Source organism: Mesoplodon bidens (genome assembly GCF_964165515.1).
Source record: "Mesoplodon bidens genome assembly, chromosome: X".
In the NCBI taxonomy this organism is placed as follows: domain Eukaryota; kingdom Metazoa; phylum Chordata; class Mammalia; order Artiodactyla; family Ziphiidae; genus Mesoplodon; species Mesoplodon bidens.
In genome coordinates, this window is record NC_138163.1 from 142,381,619 (window position 1) to 142,408,959 (window position 27,341).

General features: G+C 46.2%; 1 protein-coding gene across 1 annotated transcript; it reads left to right on the forward strand.

Moving 5' to 3' along the window:
* Positions 1-264: 264 nt before the first annotated feature.
* Positions 265-27,341, forward strand: LOC308609503 (mitochondrial import inner membrane translocase subunit Tim8 A-like; the record flags this gene model as incomplete). Its single annotated transcript, XM_081223144.1, has 2 exons — positions 265-356; positions 27,010-27,341. The coding sequence occupies 2 exons, from the start codon at positions 265-267 to the stop codon at positions 27,338-27,340; spliced, it is 423 nt and encodes a 140-aa protein (XP_081079270.1). The 3' UTR covers position 27,341.

Sequence of the window (27,341 nt, forward strand, 5' to 3'; positions counted from 1 at the left end):
AAGGGAAGGAGGCTCATTATCACTCATTACTGGTGTCTGTCGAGATGAGATGAGATGCTGAGAGCCACGGGGGGTGGGGGGTGGGGCGGGAGGTTCCCATCAACGTGAGGAACACCCGCCTCCTGACACACACACCTTATTACCCACCTCCTGAGACAGACGTCTCAGATCCAAAGAACGTCTCACAGAACTGGGGCCTTTATCCAAAGAGACCGGAGTAATGCACAGAACAATTGCAGATGTGTTGTAGACAAAGGTTTGCCCATGGCGCCCCATCCTTTCTACTTCAACCCTGACAGCGAGCGAGAGAGACGCCAAATCAAAGGAAGAAAGAAGACTCGTTCTGATGTGGATCCGTGAGTCTCTCACTCCTCTGCTCTAGTTGCTGACAGCCCAGGTCTGCCCTCACCTCCCTGGGCCCCCGATCACCCCACGGGAATCATGTGCTGGGAGCATAGTGGCCGTGAGCATTGTTAAACACCAGAGCTTGGGGGAAACTTCCCCAGGAGAAAGAACATTGGCTGAGTTTGGAGGGACCCTCAAGGAAAAGCTGAGCAGGGTGGAAATGGCCAAGATCAAAGTTGGGGATAGTGAGGGTTCAGTGTATGTGCTGATGTGACAGGGCCACAGGGGGCCCAAATAGCTGGTGAAGCATTATTTCTGGGCGTGTCTGGGAGGGTGTCTCTGGATGAGGTGAGCATGTGAATCAGTGGGCTGAGGAAAGCAGACGGCCCTCCCCGGGCGGGTGGGCCTCATCTACTTAGTTGAGGGTGTGAATAGAACAAAAGGTAGAGAAAGGGAGATTTGTCCCCTCCTTGTCTAACTTCTGAGCAAGGACATTGGTCTTCTCGTGCCCTTGAACTGGAACTTATACCATCAAGTCTCCTGCTTCTCAAGCCTTCAGATTAGGACTGAACTACCACTGCCTTTACTGGCTCTGCAGCTTGCTGATGGCAGATCAAGTCATTTCTCAGCCTCTGTCATTGTGTGAGCCAATGCCTTATAACAAACTATCATCTATCTATCTATTTATCTACTATCTACTTATCATTTATCTATCATCTATCTACCTCTATAGCTACTTATTGATCTGTCATCTATCTATCATCTATCCAACTATCTAGCTATCTGACTATAAACTATCTACCCATCTATCTAATACATCAATCACTGACGTATCATCTGTCTTATCTATCATCTACCATTTGTCTGTCATCTTTCTAATCTATTTACCTATCCATCATCCATCTATCTACCTATTGATCTATCATCTACCTATCAATTATCTATTTATTTTATCTATCCATTTATCGAATCTATCAACTATTTACATTTATCTATCATCTGTCTATATTTATCTATCATCTATCTTTTTAAAATCTGTCTATCCATCTATCTAAGCTACTTATCTATCTACCTACTTATTTATCATCTGTCATCTGTGTTTGTATATATGTGTCTACCATCTATCTATCTGTATATCTATTTATTGATCTATCATCTATCCACCACTTATCTATGTATCCATCTATCTAATCTATCATCTATCTACCTTTATCTATTATCTATCTATCACCTATCATTTGTCTAATCTATCTATCAATCATCTATCTATCCATCTATCCCATTTGTTTTGTTTCTCTGGAGAGCCCTAACTGACAGAGGGTGTTTTCTATTTGGGACCCCTGGGACGAGCATAATATTGTCTCCTTTGTGGAGATGGAGATGCTGGCCCCTGCCTGGGAGAAGTTGGTTTTGGGATCAGAAGGCATGACTAACACATGCATCCCCTTTCCCCGGGAATCTTCAGCCCCCTGATTTAGCCCACCCTGGTATGAAACACAGCTTTCCACCTGGTGAGGTGGAGGGCCTCCCTTCCTGATGGACATGAGCCCACTGAACCTTCACCACACTGCCCTTAGGATATCTAGGGTGCACAAGATGCCTTCTGCCTAATAAACCACCACATTGGAAATACGCAGATGTTTCATCTAATTCCGTCTTCCAGCTAGCTTTCTCTTTTATTTGCCTCTCTCCTTTTCTGGCTATTTTCAGACCTCTAATGAGTCAGAAACTTCTAATGGCATTTATTTATCCTCAGATGTGATCCAAAAACCTAAAACAACTGGTATACCACCAGGCTTATCAAAGGGAAGATATTCACACAGGGTTATACGTTTTCCTTTTAATGGTTTGATAACAATTTACGGATTAAGATTCAAAAGGATGACAACAGTAAAAACCTATTACAGAACCCTTAATTATAGAAAAATTGCTTCATAAATATTGAAATATGTTCGTATCTGCTAATGCCCTGGTTTTCTATACTTGGACACACTCTGAACACAATTATTTGGTGATTAATCTATTTTTTAAAAACTTTCTGTTCATTAGTCTTTTGATGAAAGTTTATCCAAGCAAAGATCACACTGAGTTGGAGCAAAAGAAATATGTAATATAGATCATCCCATGAATACAACAGGAAGACAAGAAAACACTTCATATTGTGGACTTACTAAGATTCTGTCCTCCTGGGGCAGGTGAAACATCAACTTTTCCCCTATTTCTCCATATTGATCAACAGTCAGTAAAAATCAATATAACTGAGTCAATCCTAAAGTTACCTCGTTGAGTTCTTTAATCGTATAATATATGAAGAAAGTGTAATGGGTTGAATAGTTGTCCCTCAATGACATGTTGGCCATCGCCCATAGAACTTGTATTCATGATCTTATTGGAAATAGGGTCTTCAGATTTGATCAAGATTTAAGATGAGGTCCCCCCTGGATCAGGGTGCCCCTAAATCCAATGAGGAGTGTCTTTATAAGAGACAGAATACGAGAGACAAAGACACAGAGGAGAAATCACATGAAAATGAAGGCAGAGTCGGGAGGTCTTGGACTGGAAGACTCTCCTCACCTCCTTTATTCTTTATTACAAGGAGGAAGGTAGAGTGTATTGAGGTCACACCTGTACAGCCCTGGGCTGGATGACCCCTTCACTTCCTTCATTCATATGGAGGTCACATCTGGAGTCACCAAGTGGTCTTGGCAGTGGTTGTCCATCTGTAGTAGAGGGAAAGGGGACCTGTCCACCCTGGAGGACAATCAGCACTCCATGACAGCATCTCTGGAGCTCTCAGAGCCTCCTGGCCCTGCTGCTCTGTGTTGGCCTCCATGGTTCACTTACATCCCTTAGGATCAGGAGCGGGGGAGAAGGGGAAACTCATCCCACACCCTACATGAGCCTGGACCCCATGGGGTCAGTTCTCCCTCACTGGTCAGGGCCACACGCCTGCGGCTGTTCACTCAGACGAGGACAAGGATATAACCACCCTCCATTTCCACAGCCTTCGTTCTTGGCAGGGGTCTCTCACGTGCCATGTTTCCATTCACCAAACTTTAGCAAGAGATCACAAAGACCATCTCTAGCCTCCTGGGAAGGGGATGGGGATTCTACATTCCCACAGTTTTCATCTCCTAGTGCACGAGCCACTCAAAGGCATCCCTCCCTCGGCTGCTGGTCCCCAAGCCTTTGAGGAAGATTAGCCTGTCAATGGATATGTTCTGCTGTATTCTGGTCATCGTGTAGCCTGGGGGCTCCCATCCAGCAACAGCAAGTATACCCCTGTCTTTCTGGACCTTACAGTTGAGGTTCCACAGCTTCAGGGACGGTCAGTCGCCCCCCCACCCAACCGACAGGACCACAGGGACCCCAGTCAGGATGGGATTGACTGCCCCTTCCTTCTGTTTCTTACGCCAACACACAGCTCCTGTTCAGGCTCCCTCCATAGAAAAAATAGCCCTTCTCTACATGGGCAGGACCATTGAGATAGAATTTCAGCCCTGAGCAAAGCCTCATGGTCAGCTCAGACCAGCTGGTCCTGGACCGTGCCCTCTGAGCCCTCAGGCAGCAGTTCCACTGCTGGTAATGGAACAAGACTTGCTCAGCAAATTTGAACCGAAATATAACCAGCCCTCACCCGTTCCCCTCAGCATCCGGCACAGGCACCTGGCCGGGGAAGAGTTAATTGCCCACAGGTTTACAATGTCCCTAATTGGAGTGGACATGTCCCGTGAGCTCTGACCCCCACCGGGCTGCCAAGATGCCCTGGACGCTGGACGGCCTGGGGGTTATTTAGTACGTGTGAGAAGCCAGCAGGCCCTTTCCCTCCATGTGAAAATCGTTAACCGTAGGGCAAGATCCCACCCCTCCACTTTGCAAGACGGTGAAATTAATTTTTCCACGTTACCGCTGCTGAGAGACGGCCATGAATTGCCCTGGAAACAGACTTTTCATTGATTCTGAAGAAAGCTTTTGTCCATATGTAACAATGATAACCTTTTAGAAGGTTTGGGAAACAAATCTGACACCCCATTAAAAGGCAAATGATTTTTTCCCCCTCTCCACACAAGAAAAAGAAACTTTTAAAACACAGAAGGCTATTAATCAATAATGGGGCTTAAAAAAAAAACATATAGGAAACACTGACATGAAAGTGAAGCCATAAACTTTATCAGAGAAGGTGTGCTGAATGTTGTAGCTTAATTGTCAAGCCTGGGACGGTCTCGTTTTTTATTAGCTGCACAGAAGGTATTTTAGGGAATGTCACATCATAATTTGATTTTAAAAGGAATAGGAGGAAAAAGATGTTTTCTGGGGTTCATAATACTGAAAAAACAAACAAACACAAAAAACACCAATGCTGTATCCACCGTAAGCGCCACGGCTATGCAGAGAAATGTCCTTCCTCCCAAGAACTGTTAAACGTCTGACACACCCAGATACGCCCCTTTGCTCATTTTCTGTGAAATGGTGGTGAGATTTTTTAAAATGAAAAGAATGGCATAGTTCACACTCCAGAGGGGGGAAAAATCTAGAAAAAGTGGAAGAAAAAGTTGACATGCATGACTTGAGGAGTTGTGTTTGTACACATCACTTATTCATAGGTTAGGGTTTTCTAGGATGAGAGGATCGTCATTAAAAATTCATGGGCTGAAAGGGTAAACTCGAAATAGGAAGTTGGCCTTTCTGAGTCCCCTGAAATGCCTGGAACACCTCGATGGCATATGAATAATAATGAATAGGTGAATACAAGTCAGATCCAGCTCTCTGGAGACTTCTGCATGTCAACCGTCGGGGGGTGGGGAGAAATAGCATCTGTTGTTTATTAATAACCCACGACTTTTCTGACTTGCATTCTGAAATGAAGAAGTGTTCCAGCTCAGCTTCTGGAAGGCAGATGCTGAAAAAGAGCTTTCTGGCGGGAGTGTCCACATTGGGCTGCCTCTGGTGTTCTCCCCACAAAGGAGAGACCTGGTGTCCCCAACCCAGTGGCCTCTTTCTTATTTCTAACCTTCCACGGAGATCTGTAATCACTGCCCTGAGTCTACAATTAAAGTAAATACTTGTTGATGCTTTAACCCAATTCATGCTTTCCCAGATGTTCTAAAATGAGCTATCTCTGCCCTTGGGTTGTTGCCACCATGAAGACAAGACCAGGGAGACCCACAAATACCAAACCAGCAGACCCACGAGCTGACCATGGACCACGGATGTGGATAATGACTTGCCCCAGTGGGTGACAGCTACAAAAATGCGGCTCTGGGAAGAGTTTCTTTTTTTTCACATGCCTCCCATACTAGCAAATATCTGGGTGTATTTGCCTAGGGTTTAAGTTCTATCACTTCTCAGGAACATGAAAAAAATGCTCCTCCCACATTCACTCTGCAGAGTTTTTAATAAATTGATAAGTGGATTCTGGCAGTTTCCACTGGTCACCTCCCACTAAACGCAGATCCCGTTGGCCAGGAAATCTCTGGTGCCTTGTGGCAGAACCACTGTTTTAACGTCCCCTTCCGTGGAGCCGAATCTGACAGCATGTAGAAGTTGTCTGGTGACTGCGAAGACATTCAACGGTGGGTTCATTTTGTTTATTTTTTCCTATTTCTCATGGCCTCGTGGGGGATTAGACTCATAAGTATGAACTGTTCTTCAAAGATTGATTGATCAACAGTTCCCTCTGGCGCTCGTGTTCATTGGTAGCCATGACAACATTTAAAAGCACAAAGGTCACTCTGGGATAGTGGCACCAACCCTCACACTCTCCCATCAGGGGTGACCAGGCACTCCTGCCCTATCCTGTTCTGCCCTGTCCCCCAAGACGCGTGTCCCCACAGCTGCATCTCTCCTGAGTCCCTCAAAAAGTCTGTTGTTCCCAATCCCTGCAGATGTCACAGCTGAAGTTTAAAGTAGCCCATTTAAATATGACACCAAAAACACAGGCAACAAAAGAAAATACAGATAAATTGGACTTCATTAAAATTTAAAACATATGTGCATCAAAGGACACTATAAAGAGAATGAAAATAATAAAAAAGAAAGTGGAAAATAAACAAACCCAGGAAATGGGAGAAAATATTTGCAAGTCACATACCTGATAAGAGTGTAGTATCCAGACTTTGTAAACAACTCCCACAATTCCACAACAGAAAAGGTAAGTGACCCAATTTTAAAACGGGCCAAGTATCAGAAGAAACTTTTCTCCAAAGAAGATATACAAATGGTTGATAAGCACATGCAAAGATGCTCAACATCATTCATCGATGGGGAAATGCATATCAAAACCACAGTGAGATACAATTCACACCCACTAGGATGGGTATAATTTTTAAAATGAAAAAACAACAGGAGTTAGTGAAGATTTGGAAAAACTGGAACCTTTGAAGGCATGAAACATTGGGCAGCCTCTGGGGAGAACAGTTTGGTCGTCGCACAAAAGGGTAACCCTAGAACAACCATGTGATACAGCAATTCCACTCCTAGGCATAAACACCAAAGAATGGAAAATAGGAACAGATACTAGTACACCTATGTTCATGGCAGCAATATTCAAAATAACCAAAATGTGGAAATTGCCTAAAGGTCCATCAACAAATGGGTGGAGGGCTTCCCTGGTGGTGCAGTGGCTAGGAATCCACCTGACAATGCAGGGGACATGGGTTCAAGCTCTGGTCTGGGAAGACCCTGCATGCCACGGAGCAACTAAGCCCATGAGCCACAATTACTGAGCCTGTGTGCCACAGCAACTGAAGCCCATGCACCAGAGCCCATGCTCCACAACAAGAGGAGCCACTGCAATGAGATGCCCATGCACCACAATGAAGGGTAGCCCCCAATCAAGACAACTAGAGAAAGCCCACACACAGCAATGAAGACCCAATGCAGCCAAAAATAAATAAAAAATACATAAATAAATAAATAAATTTATAAAACAAAACAAATGGATGGATAAACAGAATGGGTTTATCCATCCATACAATGGAATATTATGCAGCCTTGAAAAGGAATGAGGTACTGACATAGGCTTCATTCATGGTTGAAATTTGAGGACATAATGCTCAATGAAATAAGCCAGAGACAAAAAGACAAACACTGTATGATTCCCTTTATATGAAATATCTGGAACAGGAAAATCCATAGAGACAGAAAGCAGATTAAAGGTTACCAGTGGCTGGGGCAGGGGAGGAAGGAATGGGGAGCATCTTCTGAATAGATGTAAGGTTTCTGATTCAGCTGCAGAAAAAGTTTTAGAAATAGGAAGGGGCGATGATGGTGGCACAACAGTGTTGATGTACTAATGCTACTCACTGTATGCTTAAAAATGGTTAAAATGGCAGCATTTACATTCTATATATTTCACTGCTATTAAAAAAAAAAGAGTTGGGGAAGAAACGTAGGCCAAATCAGTGAATGATGTGGGTTCAAAACAGCAGCAAACGTGATCTATTTCAAATAAGCCCAAAATGGAAAGTTCCGAGAAAATCTGTGAGCTGGAGATGCAGTGTCCCAGGTTCATGTCTGGGAGCTGAAGGAAAGAGCAGCTTGGAAGATGAGACCTTGGGGAGGTGGGGTCCCCTTGAGGCTCTGCTCACGATGCCAAGAGAGATTTGTCCCCTGCAATCATTAAAGAGTACAGCTCATCTGTCAATCGCCAGGACGGCCATGAGCCCCAGCCCAGAGCTCCACGCATGACATCATCACAAAAGGACCCCCGGGAAGACCTGCCCTCCCTTCTACATGCTTTTGTCCTGCAAAAGAGATGCTATAATGCTACTCAGGTTTCCAAGGAACAGAGAGAGAATACTAGACTACACGGTCCCCTTTGTTTCAGGACATTTTCACTGCTCCACAAGGAAATGCTCCCCTTTTAACCAATAAATAAACCAAGAGTCGTTTAGTCACTATGAATGTTCATGAACCACCATTTAGACTGGGGTGGGCAAGCTTTCTGGGTAAAGGGCTAGATGAGCCATATTTTCAACCATATAGAGTCTGCTACAGCTACTCAACCTGTGGGATGAAGCAGGAAAGCAGCCACAGGCTACATATAAACAAATGGACATGGTTGTGTGCTAATAAAACTTTATGGAAAATAACAAGCAGGGGGCCAGATTGGCCCAGGGCTGTGGTTTGCTGACCCCTGACTTTACAGCACCCACAGCAGACATTCACATCTGCTGCTGCACTGTGCCCACCCCTGCATCATTCCCAAATTCTGACTCTGACCCTGCCCCACACCCCTGGCCATAGCTACTTCAACTTTGAATTTCCCCAGCCCTGGGTTCCCAATCCAGTGTCTGCTCAGGGTAAGATGTTTACCAGTTTAAAAGAACACATGCCTATTTCCCCTGAAACAAATGAATACCTTTTCCCCCCTTTCCTGGTTCAGAAAGACCTCATTTTTCTAAACAATCCAAATCTGGGAGTTATATATTATCCTTATGACATATACGATCACATTATGTTCTGTCTCGGTGTTCTGTGCTAAAAATACTGCAGCTGACCCTATTTTATGATGAAATCCACTAATGATAAATAATGATGCATTCCTGAGACGCCCCATGGGGGGCCCTAATTGAGCCTGGTTAGTTTTAGATGCTAACGACGGAATATAAAATGTCACAATAAACTCGGTGGCAGTGGCCTAGACTGCACGGTTAGAGACACAGGAGTGATGATCATCGAAATGTTTCTCTCTAAATCTTTGTACCTTCCACTCAATTTTGCTGTGAACCTAACACTGCTGTAAAAAAATAAAATTGATTTTTAAAGAGGATGTTTCCTTCTCACAATGCCAGTGACAGGACTGGTGCATCTCTGGGAGACACATTTAATCCAAAAAGCAAACGCATGAGGACAGATTCCATCACCTAAGTGGGCATTTGTGCCCAGAACATGGCAAGTCGCAGGACGTCTCAGTGTACCCTTAACCCCATCTCCATGTCTTTCCAATGGTAAAATTTTTAAAAGGACACACCATTTTCCATAATCATTCTTTCTGGATTTAGAAAGAAAACGGAATCCCTCTTCCAATGTTCAATGGAACAGCCACCCTTGAAAATAGTTTGGCAGTTTCTTAAAAACAACTAAAGTTCTCTACATCTGTGGATACCAAGGGGGGAGAAGAGGTGGGATGAATTGGGAGATTGGGATTGACATATACACACTACTATGCATAAAATAGATAACTAATGAGAACCTGCTATATAGCACAGGAAACTCTACTCAGTGCTCTGTGGTGACCTAAACGGGAAGGAAATCCCAAAAAGAGGGCATAAATGTATACATGTAGCTGATTCACTTTGCTGTACAGCAGAAACTAACACAACATTGTAAAGCAACTATACTCTAATAAAAATTAATAATATTAAAAAACAAAACAAAACAAAAAAACTAAACGTGCAGCTATCCTATGTCTGAGCAATTACATTCTTGGGTGTTTATCCCAGAGAAAGTAAGAGTAATACAAAAATCTATACACGAATGTTTATAGCAGTTTTATTCATGATGAACAAAAACTATAAACAGCCCAGATGTCCTGCAGTGGATGCACAAGGTTCAACAAAATGAGATCCACCCATGCTACGGAATACTTACTACTCAGCCGTAAAAAAGGACGACAATTCATCCTCGAAACAACATGGGCGAATATCTGGGGAATGCGATTAGTGAAAAGACACTGATCCCTAAAGGTTACCCACCGTGTGATTCCATCTACGGCATGTTCTTGAAATAACAGAATTATAGGGATAAGGAGTCTGTGAGTACTTGCAGGGAGAAGCAGGGCCCACGGGCAGGAGCTAGTGGGTGTTATCTCCAGAAGACCAACAAGAGGGGTCTTTGTGATGGAATCTTGTGCATTTCACTTAGGATCTCAGCATCCCTCATGGATATTGCCCTATACTGTTTGCAAGACGGTACCCTTGGGAGAAACCTGGCACACGGTACACGGGATCTCTCTACATTATTTCTCACAACCGCATGTGAATCTACAATTATCTCAAAATTAAAAGTTTAATTTTTAAAAAGGAAAGAAATCTTCTGGGAGTATCTGCATGCACTGTGGACGTTTTTAACATGTGGAAACATGGCGCTCTTGGTCCAAGTTGAGGTTGTATTTGAAACACTTCAGGTCGGGGAGTTTGCGTAGCCCTTGATTGGATGGTCTTATGTTTTTCTCTTTTATTTCTGTAGCTCTTATTTTAATTTCAGCCTGGAACCCTCTAATTGGAATGCTGTCCACATGCTGGGAGTCTCCATAATTCCCTCTGTGAAGGTGGAGTCTGTTCAAACTCGGGCATCCATCCCTTTCTTGGCCATCACCTGCAGAGCTAGAAGCAGCCAGACACTCACCTGTGCTTGGATATGAACCAGGTGCATCTCCACATGCCAACCATGTCATCACCAGAAATACTGTCCCCTGTTCTGCACCCAAACCCATGCTGGACACCTGCTGGGGAACTCATCACCCCCTCCCCCCGCCAGTGACACCAGTGCTCCTGGCATCTCCCCTTGGGGAAATCCTTCCTTGGCTACAGCCTTCCGTGGCCAAAATTGACCAGGCCAGACCCATCTTTGTCTTGAACTGACCAGTGGGTGGATGCTGACCTACACTGGCCCTGAACTTTCAGTCTGCAGGGGTGCAAAGTGACAGAGAGACCAGACGTCTGAGGTCAAAGTGTCCCAGGGCTGTGCTCCATCCAGAGGTTACAGGGGAGGGTCCTTCCTGCCTCTTCCAGCTTCTGGGGGCTCCAGGCGTCCCTGGACTTGTGGCCGCGTCCCTCCTGTCTCTGCCTCTGTCTTCACATGGCTTCTCCTGTGAGTCTGGGTCTCTCCTCTTCTGTCTCTTAGAAGGACCCTGTCATTGGATGTAGGGCTACCCTCATTCAGGAGGACCTCATCTCGGATCCTTCACTTCATCACATCTGCAAAGACCCTTTATCCAAACAGGGTCCCATTCTGCGGTTTCACGTGCTCATGACATTTTGCGGAGGATGCTATTCAACCCAGGACACCCTCCAAGTCTGGAAGGCCCAGAACTTTCCAGGGTATCCCCATCCTTGCTGCAGAAAACCAGTCTGTGTTTTGTCTTGATTTCAACTGAAAGGGCTGCCTGATTGAAAACAAAAAAGCACAGTGGCTCTCCTCCCTGCCCCTAAGAAGGGACCACATAGACAATGAACAAAGAGCTCACAGAGGGGGCATCACAGACCCCAGGGGATGTGGAGGCACAGCCAAAGGGCAAGAAAGCACGAATAGACCCTCCAGCCCCATCTCTCCTCTCCCACCCCAGCCACCTTCCGTCTTACCTGGAACAGAGTCTGCTGCCTGGTCGCCCACTGCTGCTCTCACCCCTTCCCCTCTGTTCTCCGCATGGCACACTTAAGAGATGCGGTCACCTCCCACCTCATCTTCTGCCTTGAGACCTGCAACATCCATTGCACATAAAAAAGAACCCGAGTCCTCGTCCCAGACCAGAGGCACTGTCTGTCCCATCTGTGCTGTGTGTGTCTCCTGCCGTCTTTCCCAGAGCCCACACACCTGAGTGGCAGCAGCTGCAACTCCAACCCTCACCTGTCAGGACTTCTGCCCCCTGCCTGGAGTGCTCTCCCCCAATCCTGGCTGCTTCATCCTCATGCTGAAGGTAGGGAGCCCATGGGGCTGACCCCTCCTCCAGGTTTACCTCACTGATCCAAGATCTGTATTTCAAAAATGGTATGGAAATCACATTTTTATATATTAAAAGAAACCCCCAAAAACCAAAACCTTCTAAAGCTATGCACTGGGAAAAAGAAGAAATTGTGCCCCAAATGTGAACAGTTACCTCTAGGTGGCTATAGTGTGAAGAATCATTTTCCATCTTCTTTTCTCCGTTCGGCAAATTTTCCTTAGAAAGCATGTGCTACTTTTAGGAAGGGAAAATTAATAATAGACTCTTTTTAAAAATTCAATATTTAAAACTTCCAGGTAGCGCTTGATCGAGAAAGGCAGCCCGTGGAGAATTCTTCTGTAAAAATGAAGCACATCCTATTACTTCCCTATTTTCAAATGTATCTCTGTCTCATTTAAGAAAGCAGATACCCTATCTGGGAGAAAAGGGAGGGTGCTTAAATCATGTGTTTTTATTTTCACTGTACTTTACCTGGGAAGGGGATGTTGTAGTGTTAGATCTTTGCTGCCCAATGAGATGGGATATTGAGATTTATTATGTGAAATGGGCTCACACAATTTTGGAGACTGAGAAGTCCCAGGATTTGCCATCTGCAAGCTGGAGACCCAAGATGGTATATGTTCCAGTCCAAGGGCAGGACAAGATGAGATGACATGCCCCAGCTCAAGCAGAGAGGCAGGAGAAAAGGGGGCAAGTTCCACCTTCTTGTGACTTTTGTGCTAATCTGACATTTAACTGATTAGACGAGGCTCACCCACCCTGGGGAGGGCAATCTGCTTTACTCAGTCCAGAGATTAAAATGCTAATCTATCCAGAAACACCCTCCCAGACACACCCAGAGTCACGTTTAGTCCAGGGGCCCTGTGACTAGACAGGTTGACACATAGAATTAATCCAAGGACTGTTCATTCTGTCCTGGCTATTCCTCGAGAACAGGGGGTCCTTGATTTGATTTTCTTGTGAACACCAGTTGAGGTTGGGTCCAGGGCACTTCACTTCACAGATGCCCCCTGGATGCACCCCCAGGTCTCAGGGATCTCTACATGCCTTGAGCATCTTTTGCATAAAACTCTGTGGCTTCCACATCCATGTTGGGGTTTTTAACCATGTTCCCCACCATCGATTTACCTTGCCAGTCTCCAGGCTCGGAGACATGCCCTGTGGAGGATTAACAGGGAAACCACTTTAAGATGAGTCTTTGCTACTAAGGGGGGAAAAAGCACTAAATTAAACCCACAGGGTCTGCTTCCTTTTTCTTTATTACTGGGCACCCAATAGACTCTTTATTTTGCAAAATATATCGATTGCATGCTGACTCCTGGATAATGGGCTTCTCTACTCTGTTACGAGGATTAAATTATTAGCGATCAATGGAGCCCCTCGTAGGGATGCAGAATGTGTAATGTGTATACAGATGTGCAAGCCCCCTCCCGCTCTGGCACTCTCCCAACTGCATCCGTTTGTTTAAAGGTGGCGAATCTCAAGCAAGAAGGGAGAGGGAAGCAGATAGACAGAGCGCCCCCGGGGAGCATGCTCAGGATGGAGACTAGCTTCCATGGTGACAGGAAGATGGGTTTTCTCAAGCCCGTCATGGGAGAAGCCCTCTGTGTCTCCTCTCTCTTCCTGTTCCCTTGGTGAGCACCGACGGGCAGACCCTTGGCATAAATACCAACATCACGGACACTAGCCAACGTGGACCCAGGACAGCGTGTGCTGGAGGTGTCTCTCTGAAAGCCCAGAGTGCTCTGACTGCGTGGGGTGGAGTCTGGGCATTGGGGTGCCCCGGGATGGGCCTTCCCAAGTGCTGGGAGGTGATTATGAGCTCAAGCGGAACAGGTGATCCACAATCGTCCAAGCTGTTCACTCAGTGTCCACTACCCCCTGGACACTGAGAAGGCTAGCTGGACACGACAGACAGTGTCTCAGGGGAGCACGTGGACAGATCCAGAACTTGTGAATGAGGCCAGTGGGGAGCCCCCGAGGGAGCCACTTCAGCGGAGAGGGGGCTCTCCACGCCCCTGTGGACTTTGGAGGTGAGAGCCGAGCGACGAGCCGCGTGTCCATGGGAACAGCACGCCCAACGGCAGCTCAGGGAAGGGCCTGGCAGTCTGAGGAGCTCCAAGGCCACAGAGGACAGTAAGCACGCACAGGAAGGGCCGAGGAGAGGCCCCGGGAGTCAGGAACCCCCGGGACCCTGTGGGACACAGCGTGGTCTTTGTTTCAGCATGGGTGCCATGGAGGGATAGCTGGACAAATTGCGAAAGTCCTGGAAACAGGAACAGAACCAGGACTAAAGACCAACAAGGAGGCCCCACGGTGATGCAGGCACAGCAGCAGGGGGTGGATAGACCAGGATTAGGCTCGGATGACGTGGACACCCTCCGCAAGGTCTCAAAGGACAGACGTGAGCACCAGGCTGTGGGGACACTGCCCATGTAGACCTGCTTTGTCTCCACCAAAGAATGAAGAGGGAACACCCTTAATCGGTGGCCCATCCCCTCCCAGAACCAAGCTCACTGCATACCCAGGTATTAGGAGAGTCAGAACACCGAGCAGGTTTGTACACCTCTGCAGATCAGTATGCATGAGTCTGGGTTATCTCGCTTCAGCTGCTTTTCTCCGCCATGTATCAGCCGTGGCGCGACTCCCCACTGGCTACAAGGCTTCAATTCAATGAAACATCCGACACCCAGGGATGTCCCAGAGACCCCGTGACCCTTCCCTCGTGGCTCAGGCACCCGTGTGCTGTCCCAGCTCCCCAGAGAGGAGCTCTCCTCTCCTGTGAGCCTGCAGAGGCTAATCTCCCAGGTAGTTCTCTCTCCCATGTGGGTGCTGTCCCAGCCACTTGAAAGGGAAGCCATGGACGAACACCAAACCATTATTAAGATGCTTGTGCCCAGAATGAACAAACCAACAGGATCAAAGAGGACGTCTCCTGTAGATGGCCGGGGCCCTGGCTGGGCCTCCAAGAGGGTCCCCGCCTCGCCGGGATCAGAGCACCTCAGTCACCAGTGGGACCGGGCACCCACGTGACCCGGCCACTCGGGATGCCAGCGCCTATCCTACATAGATTTTTTCGCTTCCAACGTGGGCCGGTGCTCGTCTGTCTTTAATAGATCTAATTATCAGAAAATGCACTTTGCAATCAGCCCCACACGACACAGGCCTGATTTTTCCGGCGTGCCAGCCAGCTGTGTGGAAAGGCGCAGCTCTAATCTCTCTCCCTCCACATGGTCCAGCAGATGAAAGTAATTTTGTGCTCAACTGTCTATAAGTAATTAGGCTGCGATGTAAAGGGGTCTTTATGAATCCGTTCGGAATGAGGGTATACGGAGTAATTATGAGCAATCGTCCCCCTTACTAAGATACACCTTATGCATTTTACATGAGCCCCCATTATTAGCATAACCTGACTATCAAAGCTCCCCGGATCCACTGTCTTCCTTTTCATGTAACAGGCTGAAATTCCCCAGAAATATAATAATTCGAAAACAGGGGTGATGACGGTGATCAGCTTCAGCTGTAATTTGTTACGTTTCTCTCCTTTGTTTTTTGCCGGTAGAGACGCCGGCCCCATTGTACACACGAGCGAGTGTTCCTCCTTCACCACAAGGTGGGTTTCGGTGTGCAAGCGGGGTCTCGCGGCCATAACGCACGTCAGACACACACACGGAATGCCCTCATCTTACTCATTAGGAGGTCACAAGAAGAGAGCTCCATTTTGCTAAGTAAGTCAGACTGATTCCTGGGCCCTGTGATTTTGAAAGACGGGTCATAGTCACACCCGACCAGACACTTCTTTAGGGTTCCTCCATTCAGACCTTCTGGGGTCACGGTGAAGGGTCTGCATCGGAGTCCCCAGAATGTCTGCCCCCGGTAAGTTGCATTGCACCCTCTGTGCAGAACTGGCTGCCCTGTGCCAGCCAGATGTTAGAAGGGGCTGCTCGAATCAGAGGGAGAGCGTGAGCCCTCACATCACGTGGACGTTTGGGGACCTAAAAGGAAAAAGGTGGGACAGTATATTGAATGTGCCTGAGATGTTTTATGGCTCTGGGTTTTTCACGGCCAAACAGCCTCCTGGGTCAGGCACAAACATCCTTGAATTTTCTCAAGATGACCCCAACTTTCTTGCTCTGGAGTGTCCAGGAAGAGGTGGTCAGAGACGTTTGGGGTATGAAGAGATGGTGAGAACAGGAAGAAGCAACCCAATACCCATCAACAGGTGAATGGGGTCCATGCACACAGTGGACTATGACTCAGCCATGAAAAGGAGTGAAGCTCTGACACAGGCTACAGCGTGGATGGACCTTGAACACGATGCTCAGTGAGAGAAGCAGACCCAGAAGGACACACAGTGTGTGATTCCATTGATAGGAAACGTCCAGAACAGTCCAATCCAGAGACATAAAGTAGGGTTGTGGTGCCAGGGGCTGGGAGTGGGGAGTGACTGCTCATGAGGACGGGGTTTCCTTTTGGGGGGATGGAAATGTTTTAGAACCAGATAGAGGTGCTGCTTACACGACATTGTGAATGCACTAAATGCCTCTGAATTGTTACTTTGAAATGGTTAATTTCCCACTATGGAAATGTCACCTCAACTTTTTAAAAGGAAGAGAGAAGCTATATAGATACATACATATATATATACATATATATATATGTAACTTATGTGAGGCTAATTTCATGCTATAGAATCAGCACTGCAAGACAGAACAGGATAAAATACCACGTCCATACGACTCAGAGGTATTTGGACATTTTTATCCATGCAACTCAGTAGTATATGGTAATCTTTTAATTGAAGTATGAATTTAATTGAAGTATGGTTGATTTACAATGTTGTGTTAGTTTCTTGTGTACAGCAAAGTGATTCAGTTATACATATATATATCTATTCTTTTTCACATTCTTTTCCATTATGGTTTATTACAGGAGACCGCATATAGTTCCCTGTGCTATACATTAGCATAAATTGATAATTTTTATTTATGAAACTCAGAGGTATTTGGACATTTTTAACTATACAACTCAGAGGTCTTTGGATGTTTTTATTTATGCAGCTCAGTGGTATTTGATCATTTTTATTTATGCAACTCAGAGGTCTTTGGTCACTTTTTCCGATGAAGAAAACTGTGTACATCTTTGCTTACAAACGAAATGATCCAATTTATAACAAGGGACATAAACATTACCTCGCACACAGGACTCCCCTCAACATGTGTGACCTCTGAGTGGGTTCTTTGCCACCCAAGGTGTTTGCTGTTCACCTCAAGTCCACGACTTGCTCCCTTCCTCCGGGAAGGCTGTTCTGGCAGCTCCCTGCTCCAGTTTAGAGTAACTGCCACCACGTGCTGCAGGTGACATGAGATTATGCCAAAACCCCGTAAATCGTGAGGTCCCGGCAGGGCTACACAATTCACAGGGAACGCACACCAGCTCTCCCAAGGTTCGCTCTGCTGGGGAAAATGGTGATTCCTGCAGCTCCATGGGGACCTCGCTGATTCCCCCCCAAAACTCAGGGTTTATCTAGACAAAGACCAGCATTCCCCCAAGTGGCATGTGTCTGCTGCAACTCCAGCCATACGCCGATCTGAAAACTCTCGTTTCCCTTTAGAATTTATGTCAGCAGAGACCATCCACCAGAAAAAAAAAAAAAACGAATTGATTTTTCATTCACACATGGGCTCCCAGCTCTTAAAGACGATAATTACATTGTTTTCAAACATCCCCCATCACGCCAGCTCCATTAGGATCCAAATTGCTTTCCCACAATTTGAAAGGAAAATATTTCTCTGCGGAGATGACGGCAGACGTTACATTTTCCACGGCCGTAACGTCCACTCCATGCAGAGGGCTGTTAGGACCACCTCCAAGCTGACGGATAACCATGATGGGATTTCACTCATCCTGACCTGGTGATAAATAAGCGGTCCAGAGGCAGCGATGTACTGGGTTGGTGATGCTTGTTACGCGCTGCTTCAAATGATGATGGTGTGGACGCCCGATTGCCTCGTAATTGCTGGCTTGGTAAACATCCAAGTTTTCGTGCTCAGTGTTCTGCTAAAAAGGTTAAGAGGTCTAACTCCTTAATAGCCGTGAAGGAAGAAAAAAGCAGCCGGCGGGCTGGTGGGGTGACGGGGAACACTGTTCCTTTGGACACGTAAATGCTCTTGGGCCGCTGGCTAATTGCACTGGTCCAAAATGTCCTCGAGGAAAGCCAGGTCAGAGTTTTGTTTTTCTTACGTCATCTGCATTGCTTTTTTTTTTTTTTTTTTTCTCCCTCAGCATCATAACAGGACCATCAAGCATTTCTCTAAGGCTTCAGGATTCTGTTTACGAGAGAGATACTGGTTTGGGAACGAAGGGGCCTTTGGCCATGTCCCGTGCTGCCACTCAGAAGCTGATATTAAAAAGATAATGTTGGCCACTGACACCAATCCCTTCCCAGAAAGAACTGTTCCTGGAATGTAAAGAAAAATATCACTGCAGAAAAAATACCACTAACTGTGGTGTCTTAGCAATTCCTTGCTCCTTCAATGAGTGGGGAAAAAAATGGTATAATTCACTGTATTTCCAAATAACATTAAATTGCAGTCAAAATATTTAGTGCTCCAGTCCATTTGGTCCAAAGAAGCCAACTGGTTGAAAAGAGTTTGTGGAATAAAGAGAAAAATACGACATAGCAACGATTAGGCAAGACCCATCTCAAATTTTACCAGCCTTCTTAAAACCAAAGAGTCATCAGTAAGATTTTTCAATGGGATCCAGGTTCGATTTCAATGATGCATGTCAGTGGGGTCAGGTAAGAAATGTTTTTGTTTGGGTTTTTTTTTTTGGCCACAGGAGGTTCAAGCTGCCCTTTAATACCAAGATGGTTCGAGGCATTTATAGACTCATCAGCCCTATTTTCAGATTAAGATTCCATAAGTGTGTAACCATGTATTTTCCCATCTTCATCCCCAGGTGAGTTCTGCAGTTCATCATGACATCCATCTGACGTCCCTAGATGCAGGTGACATCGTAGACATCCCAGAGGTTGACTTTCTGGGTTTGAGATCCCAGCCAGATGCCCAGATGTGGTGTCTCATTCCTCTTGCCTGTTCCTCCAAAACTCACTGCAAATTTTAAAATGCATAAACCTTTAAGCAATGGTATTTCGAGCGCCTGTTTCCCCATGAGAAGGGACCTGACATCCACAGTAGATGTGTGAAAATGGACTCCCGTGATTTTGTTGGCCAGAAGCACACAGACCTGGCAGAGAGAAGCAGTGACATCAGGTGATGTTTGGGGTTTAGCAAAAAAAAAAAAAAAAAAAAAAGTATTCAACTTTTTTTTTTCTCAAATATTTTAGTCTTGGCAAAGCCTACTTTTTTAAATGTGTTTTCCTTCATTTTTAGACCCATGAGTATTTCGAGGGAAATGTAATCCATCTGACAGAAGCATTTTTTTTCTTTAAAGCTCACCAGGACAAAGTGAGAATTTCAGATTGTTTAGGCACCACTTTCACTGGTACTTAGAAACCATGGAACTGCTGGGGGAAATTTGGTCATTTCCCAAACTGAAATATCGTGCAAGGTATGAAGAAGAAGAAGAAGATTGGGCTTCCCTGGTGGCGCAGTGGTTGAGAGTCTGCCTGCCAATGCGGGGGATGAGGGTTCGTGCCCCGGTCCGGGAGGATCCTACATGCTGCGGAGCAGCTGGGCCCGTGAGCCATGGCCACTGAGCCTGCATGTCCGGAGCCTGTGCTCCGCAACGGGAGAGGCCACAACAGTGAGAGGCCAGCGTACCGCAAAAAAAAAAAAAAAAAAAAAAAGAAAAGCAGAAGAAGATGATGAAGAATGCAGTGACTTACCCAGAAGCAGCAGATTCGGAAAGGAAATTCAACAAGGGAGAACCAGAAGTAACTCCCGCTATATGATAACTTTATTCTTCGTTTGCAACCACACTATATCTAGAACACATCCTGGGCACGGCAGGGAGAAAAGAAATAGAATGAAACACAAACTCTGTGTCCTCTCATAAGTAACATGGTTCATAAAGACAGAGAAAGAATTGGAGAACAGTGAAAACGCAGCAGACACAGCTACAGGAGAGACTCAATTCTGCAAACTCACCAGCCACGTGGCCACGAGTGCCTGCATCTTGTGGTTGCTCTGTCTTTCCGTGAGCAGTTACTGGGCTCCAGCGAAGAGCCAGGGCTGGACAGATGTACCAGGGGGAGATCTGGATAAAAGTGCACTCATTTCAGGAAACAGAGCTGGGTGAGTACTCCTCAACCACCTTTTTATTTTGTCTATTTATAGAGAAATAAAAGCCCCAAAGGTAAGGAGTTCATTAGAGGAAAGCAGAACAGAATCTCTGCCAGGGAGGAGTCCCCAGTCCATGGTGAAGGAGCCCTCAGTCCATCCAGAGAGGAGGGGAGAAATCTTTAATCCATGGCAGAAGAGCCCTTGGTCTAGTCACTGTAAGCCAATTCTGCAGAACCAAGAAATGAACCATGGCTCAAGTCACTGGGACCTCTGTTCTCCTTGGACCTCAGGGAGCTATGCCCACAGCACGGGGTAGCTGAGCTGGGTCCCAGGGGCCACCCACTTATCTCATCCCCAAGAGGGACAGAGGCCGGGGCAGGGTTGGAGGGTGTGGATATCCCAACGAACAGATACTCAGGCATTCCTGAAGCATCACAGGAAGTTTAGCCAATAGGGTTAACACTGCCTTAAAGGGCTTTCCCACAGAACATCCAATTAATTACCAGGGACAAATCTTTCCTGCTTAACAAAGCTGCAAAACATTCTAATGTATTCCTCTTTATGATCCTAAGGATCTGCTTTAGAATACCAGCTAACAGAGTCAACTCTGCTGTTTCTGTAACGATGGAATACTCTTATGTGATGGTTAATTTTATGTGTCTATTTGGCTGCGCCTCGGTGCCCAGATGTGTGGCCAAACATTACTGTGGATGTGTCTGTGAGGGTGTTTCAGGATGAGATTCACATTTAAATCGGTGGACTTTGAGTAATGCACGTGGCTCTCCATAACGTGGGTGGGCCTCGTCTAATCAGTTGACGGCCTGACTGGAACAAAAACATTGATATCTTAGAGCAAGAGAGAATTCTGCACAGATGGCCTTCAGATGTCAGTTACAACATCGGCTCTTCCCTGGTCTCGGGCCTGAGGTACTACCCCAGAGATGTTGGACTTCCAGCCCTCACAATCATGTGAGTCAGTTCCTTATAATAATCTCTTTCCCTCTCTCTAGGCTATGGATATAGACAGATAAACAGCAGATAGATAGACGAGAGATAGATAAAAGACAGATACATAGATACATACATAGATAGATACATAGATGATAGATAGACAGACAGATAGATACATAGTCAAGTTCTGTTGCCTCTGTTTCCCAGGAGTACCCTGGCTAATACAACCTGTCTTCCCTTTTTCTCCTACCGTGTATTTTCTGGCAATGTGACTCCTGTGCAGCATTGTAGGTGGCAATGAGACAATAGCTAGAAATGTACAAATAAGTGTTATGCCCTAATTATAATCAATAGGAAGCCATGGTAGAAGAAAATATTGACATCCTCAGCTGGCCCAAGGAAATGTGAATTGATGTATCCTTGTCACCTACTTCAACTATTGGGAAACTCCACGACAAGAAAATACAATAAATAACCTGAATTCTTTTTCCAGGTGAGTTCTATCTAGACGTTTCACCATGTTTTAATTCCATCAAATTGCCTCTACTTGTGTGAGAGAGGAATACTTGGATATCTACCTGGAAATTGCAGAGCATGTTTGGAAACACAGGGACATATGTTATAGCCCACAAAAGGGCTGGATCCCAAGGACCCCCTCAGCTACGGTCCTTGCCATAAAAACAAAGAATTGAATAATCTGTAGGAAAGGCGTGTTTGATTTAATTTCCTGATCTCTGCAACACGGCCTCCCTGTACTTGGCGAGGGTGGCGGGCAAGGCTCCCAGCCCAAGAACCCGTGAATATTCCATTAGAAATCAATTAACCCACGTCTGCTCAGAAACACTCCAATCATCCGAGGTTATACGCCGTGCCTGATGCATTTATAACCCCCATGTAAGTAGTCCCTGGAGACCCCCTAATGTGTAAACAGCATAAAAAATGATCCTTTATTCCTGCGAGCTTCACCTGCCACCTTAATTGAATAAATGGGGCTGTGATCCAGGAACACTTCTGCACACACGCATCACGGTGACTCATCCACCACACGTGGACACACGCCCACCTCCCCGCTCTCCCCTCGCTGAAGAGATAGTCCAGGACGATTCTCTTTTATTAAATGCACATTCTGCTCCAAATACTGCAGGTCTACACTTTTTTCCTCTCCCCATCCCAGCCTGCAGAAGGAATACAAATTAATGTTTAAGGCAACCATGTCCTATGTCTTACGTATTAAATCGTATAGAAAGGACACGTCCAATTGTGAGGACCGTGCCCCAGATGTAAGCTGGTTTTACCTTAAACAAAACCCTACCTGCCAGTCAGGGAACCACCAGTTTTGCCAACTTGTGGGACGTGACCCAGGCTTGCCCTGTTAGAAAGAAAAGGAATGACAAGTGTTTTGGAAAATGCCCCCAAAACTGCACAAATTAACACCAGGCACAGTACCCAAATCTCCCTTAAAATGAGCTCCATGTCTCCACGATGGCCCTGGGGCTCTACCCCGCCCGGAGCCTGCCTGCTCTCGATGCCACCCCCCCCCCCATGCTGTCTCAACACCAGTGTGCTTTCCTAGGCACACCCCACCCCATCACTACCCCCGACCACTGGTCACTTTCCCTATTTGATGCCCTTAAGAATTACCAACAGTGCCTGGGTTGTCTCATGGATGAACCAGGTTCCACTTTTGTTATCTTTCTCCCTCTCCTGGAATGCATGCTTTTCCCCCCTGGTGATTTTTAACTGTGATAAAACAACACAACATACAATTTACCACCTTCACCTTTTTTAAGTGCACAGTTGAGTGGCATTAAGTCCATTCACATGCCACCATCCCCACCATCTTTCTCCAGAACTTTAACATCGCCCCAGACTGAAACTCTGTGCCCATTGCATCCTAAATCTCCGTCCCCCTCCCCTACCCCTTAGCACCACCATCCTACTTCTGGTGAATTCAGGAATCACCTGAATGATGAGTGCTGAGTGGAATTCTACAGGAGTTATCCTTTCCTGTCTGGCTTATTTCACCGAGCATCATGTCCTCGGGGTTCATCCACGTTGTAGCAGGTGTCAGAATGTCCTTCCTTTTCATGGCTGAGTCACATTCCACTGTTTAGATATATCCCATCCTGTTTATCTAATCATTCATCGATGGACTTGCTTCCACATTTTAGCTACTGTGACCAGTGCTGTTGCAAACGTGTGTGTCCTGGAAACAATGATACTTGAGTCCCTGAATCTGCCTGACATGTGCCTGGGCTGCAGTGGGTCCCCTAAACGTACGTGCAGACTAAATTCCAGAGCTCTTCCCTTTTATTATTTATTGGAAGCCACTCAATAACTGTACTTCGTAGAATGATTATCCCTCTTTCAGAGATGGAGAAAGTGAGACATGGCATGGTAATTTGCCCACTCTCTCATAGCTGGGAAGTGGCACATTTGGGGTTCAGGCCGAGAGCTGACCATTTTGGAGCTGGAGGTATGATGCCATGTGGACCATCGAGGCGCCTCCAGTTCAGACACTGCAGTGGGTCCCGGAAACTCCAGGAACCAGTTAACCACTGTCAAATATCGAGTCCTCCCTCGGGCCGTGGTTCCAATTCATGAGAAGGCAGGCAGAGCTACTTGGGATTAAACACACAAGAGGTCAAAGAGACAGTAGCCATGGATGATGTAGTTCCCCAGAGTTTAAAAGGCAAAGGGTCCCTGGTAAGGACATGATCAGCTTGCTGACCTGTGGGCGCTGAGCTGATGGAGGGCATGAGAGATGGGGAGAGATTTCCCAGGACTCCATCTCTAAAGGACGGAGCCTATAGGAACCAGAAGGTGGGTGTGGCCAGCTGAATAATAACCCCCAAATGCTCATGTTCTAATCCCGTAACCTGTGAATGTGACCTTATATGGCAAAGTCTTTGCAGATGTGATTAAACATCACAAGATGTTTAATACATTACCCTGGATTATCCAGAAGGACCCTAAATCCAATGACAGAGTCCTTCTAAGAGACAGAAGAGGAGAGACACAGACACAGAGGAGAAGCCACATGAAGACAGAGACAGAGACGGGAGGGATGCAGCCACAAGCCCTGGGATGCCTGGAGCCCCCAGAAGCTGGAAGAGGCAGGAAGGACCCTCCCTGGAGCCTCTGGAGGGAGCTCAGCCCTGGGACACCTTGACCTCAGACGTCCGGTCTCCAGGACTAGGGGAGGATGAATATGTAATGTTTTAAGCCCCTGGTTTGTGGTCATATATCACAGCAGCTCCAGGACAATAACACTGAATGATTTTGAAGTCTCCTCTCCAGCTGAAACGTCACATCAATGCATTTACGTGTCTTTCTCACTTTGTATTTGTCCACTCAGGCTGCCAATAACAACATGCCACAGACGGGGCAGCTTAAACAACACCCTTATTTCCCACAGTCCTGGAGGCTGGGAGTCTTAGATCACCGCATGTGCACATTAGTTCCTGGTGATGTTCTCTTCCTGGCTTGCAGGCGGCCACCTTCTCTATGTGTCCTCACACGATGAAGAGAGAGCTCTGATCTCTTCCTCTTCTTATAAGGATGCAGATTCCATCATGGGGTCCCCACCCTCATGACCTCATCAAAAGCCAACCACCTCCCAAAGGCTCTACCTCCTAACATCATCCCACTCATGGTCAGGGCTTCTGCATATGAAGGACACACATTCCGTTCACAGCATCACAAGTACGTTGGACTCTTTTGATGGGAAAATATGAATGTAACCAATTTAACAGGCTCTGGAGGTAGTTTTTACTGGAGAATCCTTGAGATGTATCTGTGCCTACCAGTGTCCCCAGGGTGCACTGGAGGAGGCTGTACACAGAGCTCTCTGATGTGGGCATCATGGGTACCAAGCATAGCTTTTTAGGGTGATACCTTAATTGTCACTCATAGTCTGCCACCTACATGAAGATGATGACTATGAATCTCAGTCTCCCACCAGGACACCAAGCCCATCAGGCACAAGTTACCTGAACTTAGGTACAAGGTCACAAGGAAAGAAGCAATTGCCAGAGGACAGGCACGGCCAGTGCAAACATAAACCCGCACGGGTCTGGCCTTACAGCCTTAGGTCTGTACCCTGAGAGTTCACCACATGATGACAATCCTGGTGGCGTGGCTCCCACCCCCTTCAAGTAAAAAGAATAATGTTAAATTATGATCAACATACTATTCTGTGTCCATAATTCTCAGGCACTCTCTTTATCTTAATATTACTGAAATCAAAACATCTTTCAAAAAGAAATGGACATGTGATCCATGGTGGATTTTTTTTTCCAATAAGTCCTTTCCTTTCAAATCGCTAGTTTATTTATAGCTCATGTCATCATTAGATTGAGAAAATACGGTGCATGTTCCAAGGAATGAAGGTGAATATTTTAAAACATTCTTTGCATTTATGGATTGAATATGTGTATCCTCCAAAAATGTATATATTGAAACCCCATCCTCCAAGGTGATGGTGTCAGGAGGTGGGGCCTTTGGGAGGTGATGAGGTCATGAGGGTGGAGCCCCCATGGATGGGATTAGCGTCCTTATAAAAGAGACCCCAGAGAGCTCCCTTGCCTCTCCCAGCAGGCGAGGACACAGAGAGAAGACGTCCGCCTATGAACCAGGAACAGAGTCCTCACCAGACACTAAGTCTGCCCTCGGCAGGACCTGGGACCTCCAGCCTCCAGCACCATGAGAAATAAGTATCTGTGGTTTAAGCCGCCCGTCTCTGGTATTTTTGTGATGGCAGCCCAAAGAACTCAAGACATTCAGCAGAAGGATTTTCTGCTTAACATTTACATAAGTGGGGAAAACACTCCCGTCAGCTGACTGCATACAAATGAGCATTCTGTTTAACGAGGCGTTACCCACTCACCAACTCCTGCTGACTTCTGTAGACACTTCTGCCTCATGCTGCGTCGTCTCTACTTAAAGCCAATTGAACTAATTTCATTTCTTAACTTTCCTACACAGCTGACAGCAGGGTGTGGTTTTCTAGGAAGAGCACGAGGTGAAGCGGGGCGTGAGAAGAGGAGCCTTCGGTGTATGACAGACTTGGTCCCGTTCTCAGGGCCCACTCAGAAGGGACTCAGCAGAAGAACACGTTTAACTTTGACTTCTCACTTGCCTTAGCCAAGGAAAAAAATGTTAAAAGAGGGGGAAAGAGATGCTATGAATAACTATTACACACACACACACCGCACACACGCACACACGCGCATGCACACACACGTGCATTGCATGAACACAGGGCACCTACAATCACCAGACGGAACAGCTGGAAGATAGATGTGCAGGTTTGGTAAGGTTCTGTTGTTAATACAATGGCTTATTTTAGAACAAGCAGTCTGAGGACCATGGTAAAACTTATTAAAAGTGGATTTTTCCATGAGTAGCTATATATTTTTAAAGCACGCCCCGTGAAGTAACTGCCATGTTGCTCTGAGCTGTAGGTAAGCAAGTCGTTTGTTTAAAGGAAATTTCTGGTTCCACTAGAGAGTTCTAGGTTAGAGGTTTTTGCTGAGGCTTTTATGTGCTAACTCTCATAAAAAGTCCTTCCAATCTGGGCAGTTTTCTCACCGGTGCCCTCTCTCTGCTTCCAATTGTGAGTTTCTCTGGGAATAAATACCACTTGGAGCTCAGCACCACCAACCAAATCTCCTCCTTACTGGGCATTTAGAATAGCAACTCAGTTTGATCTGTCCTTGAAATACCCCACTTTTGTCTTGGGCAAGAAGCGGAAACAAAGACTTTATGAAATTAAAAACTGAATAAAACTGATAGAGGCGACGTGAAGGTCGGTGAGTTGGGCCGTGCTGGTGTGGATTCCACCTCATCTTCCTCCGCAGCAGGTTTGGGCTTGGTTGACCCGCAGGTGCAGCATTCCATTGAGGTAGAGACTCAGAAGCAGTGCTTCCAGCAGCTGGTGCACCAGATGATGGAACTTTGTTGGGAAAAGTGCATGGACAAGCCTGGGCCAAAGTTGGACAGTCGGGCTGAGGCCCGTTTTGTGAACTGCATTGAGCGCTTCATTGATACAAGCCAATTCATCTTGAATCGACTGGAACAGACCCAGAAATCCAAGCCAGTCTTCTCAGAAAGCCTTTCTCACTGAC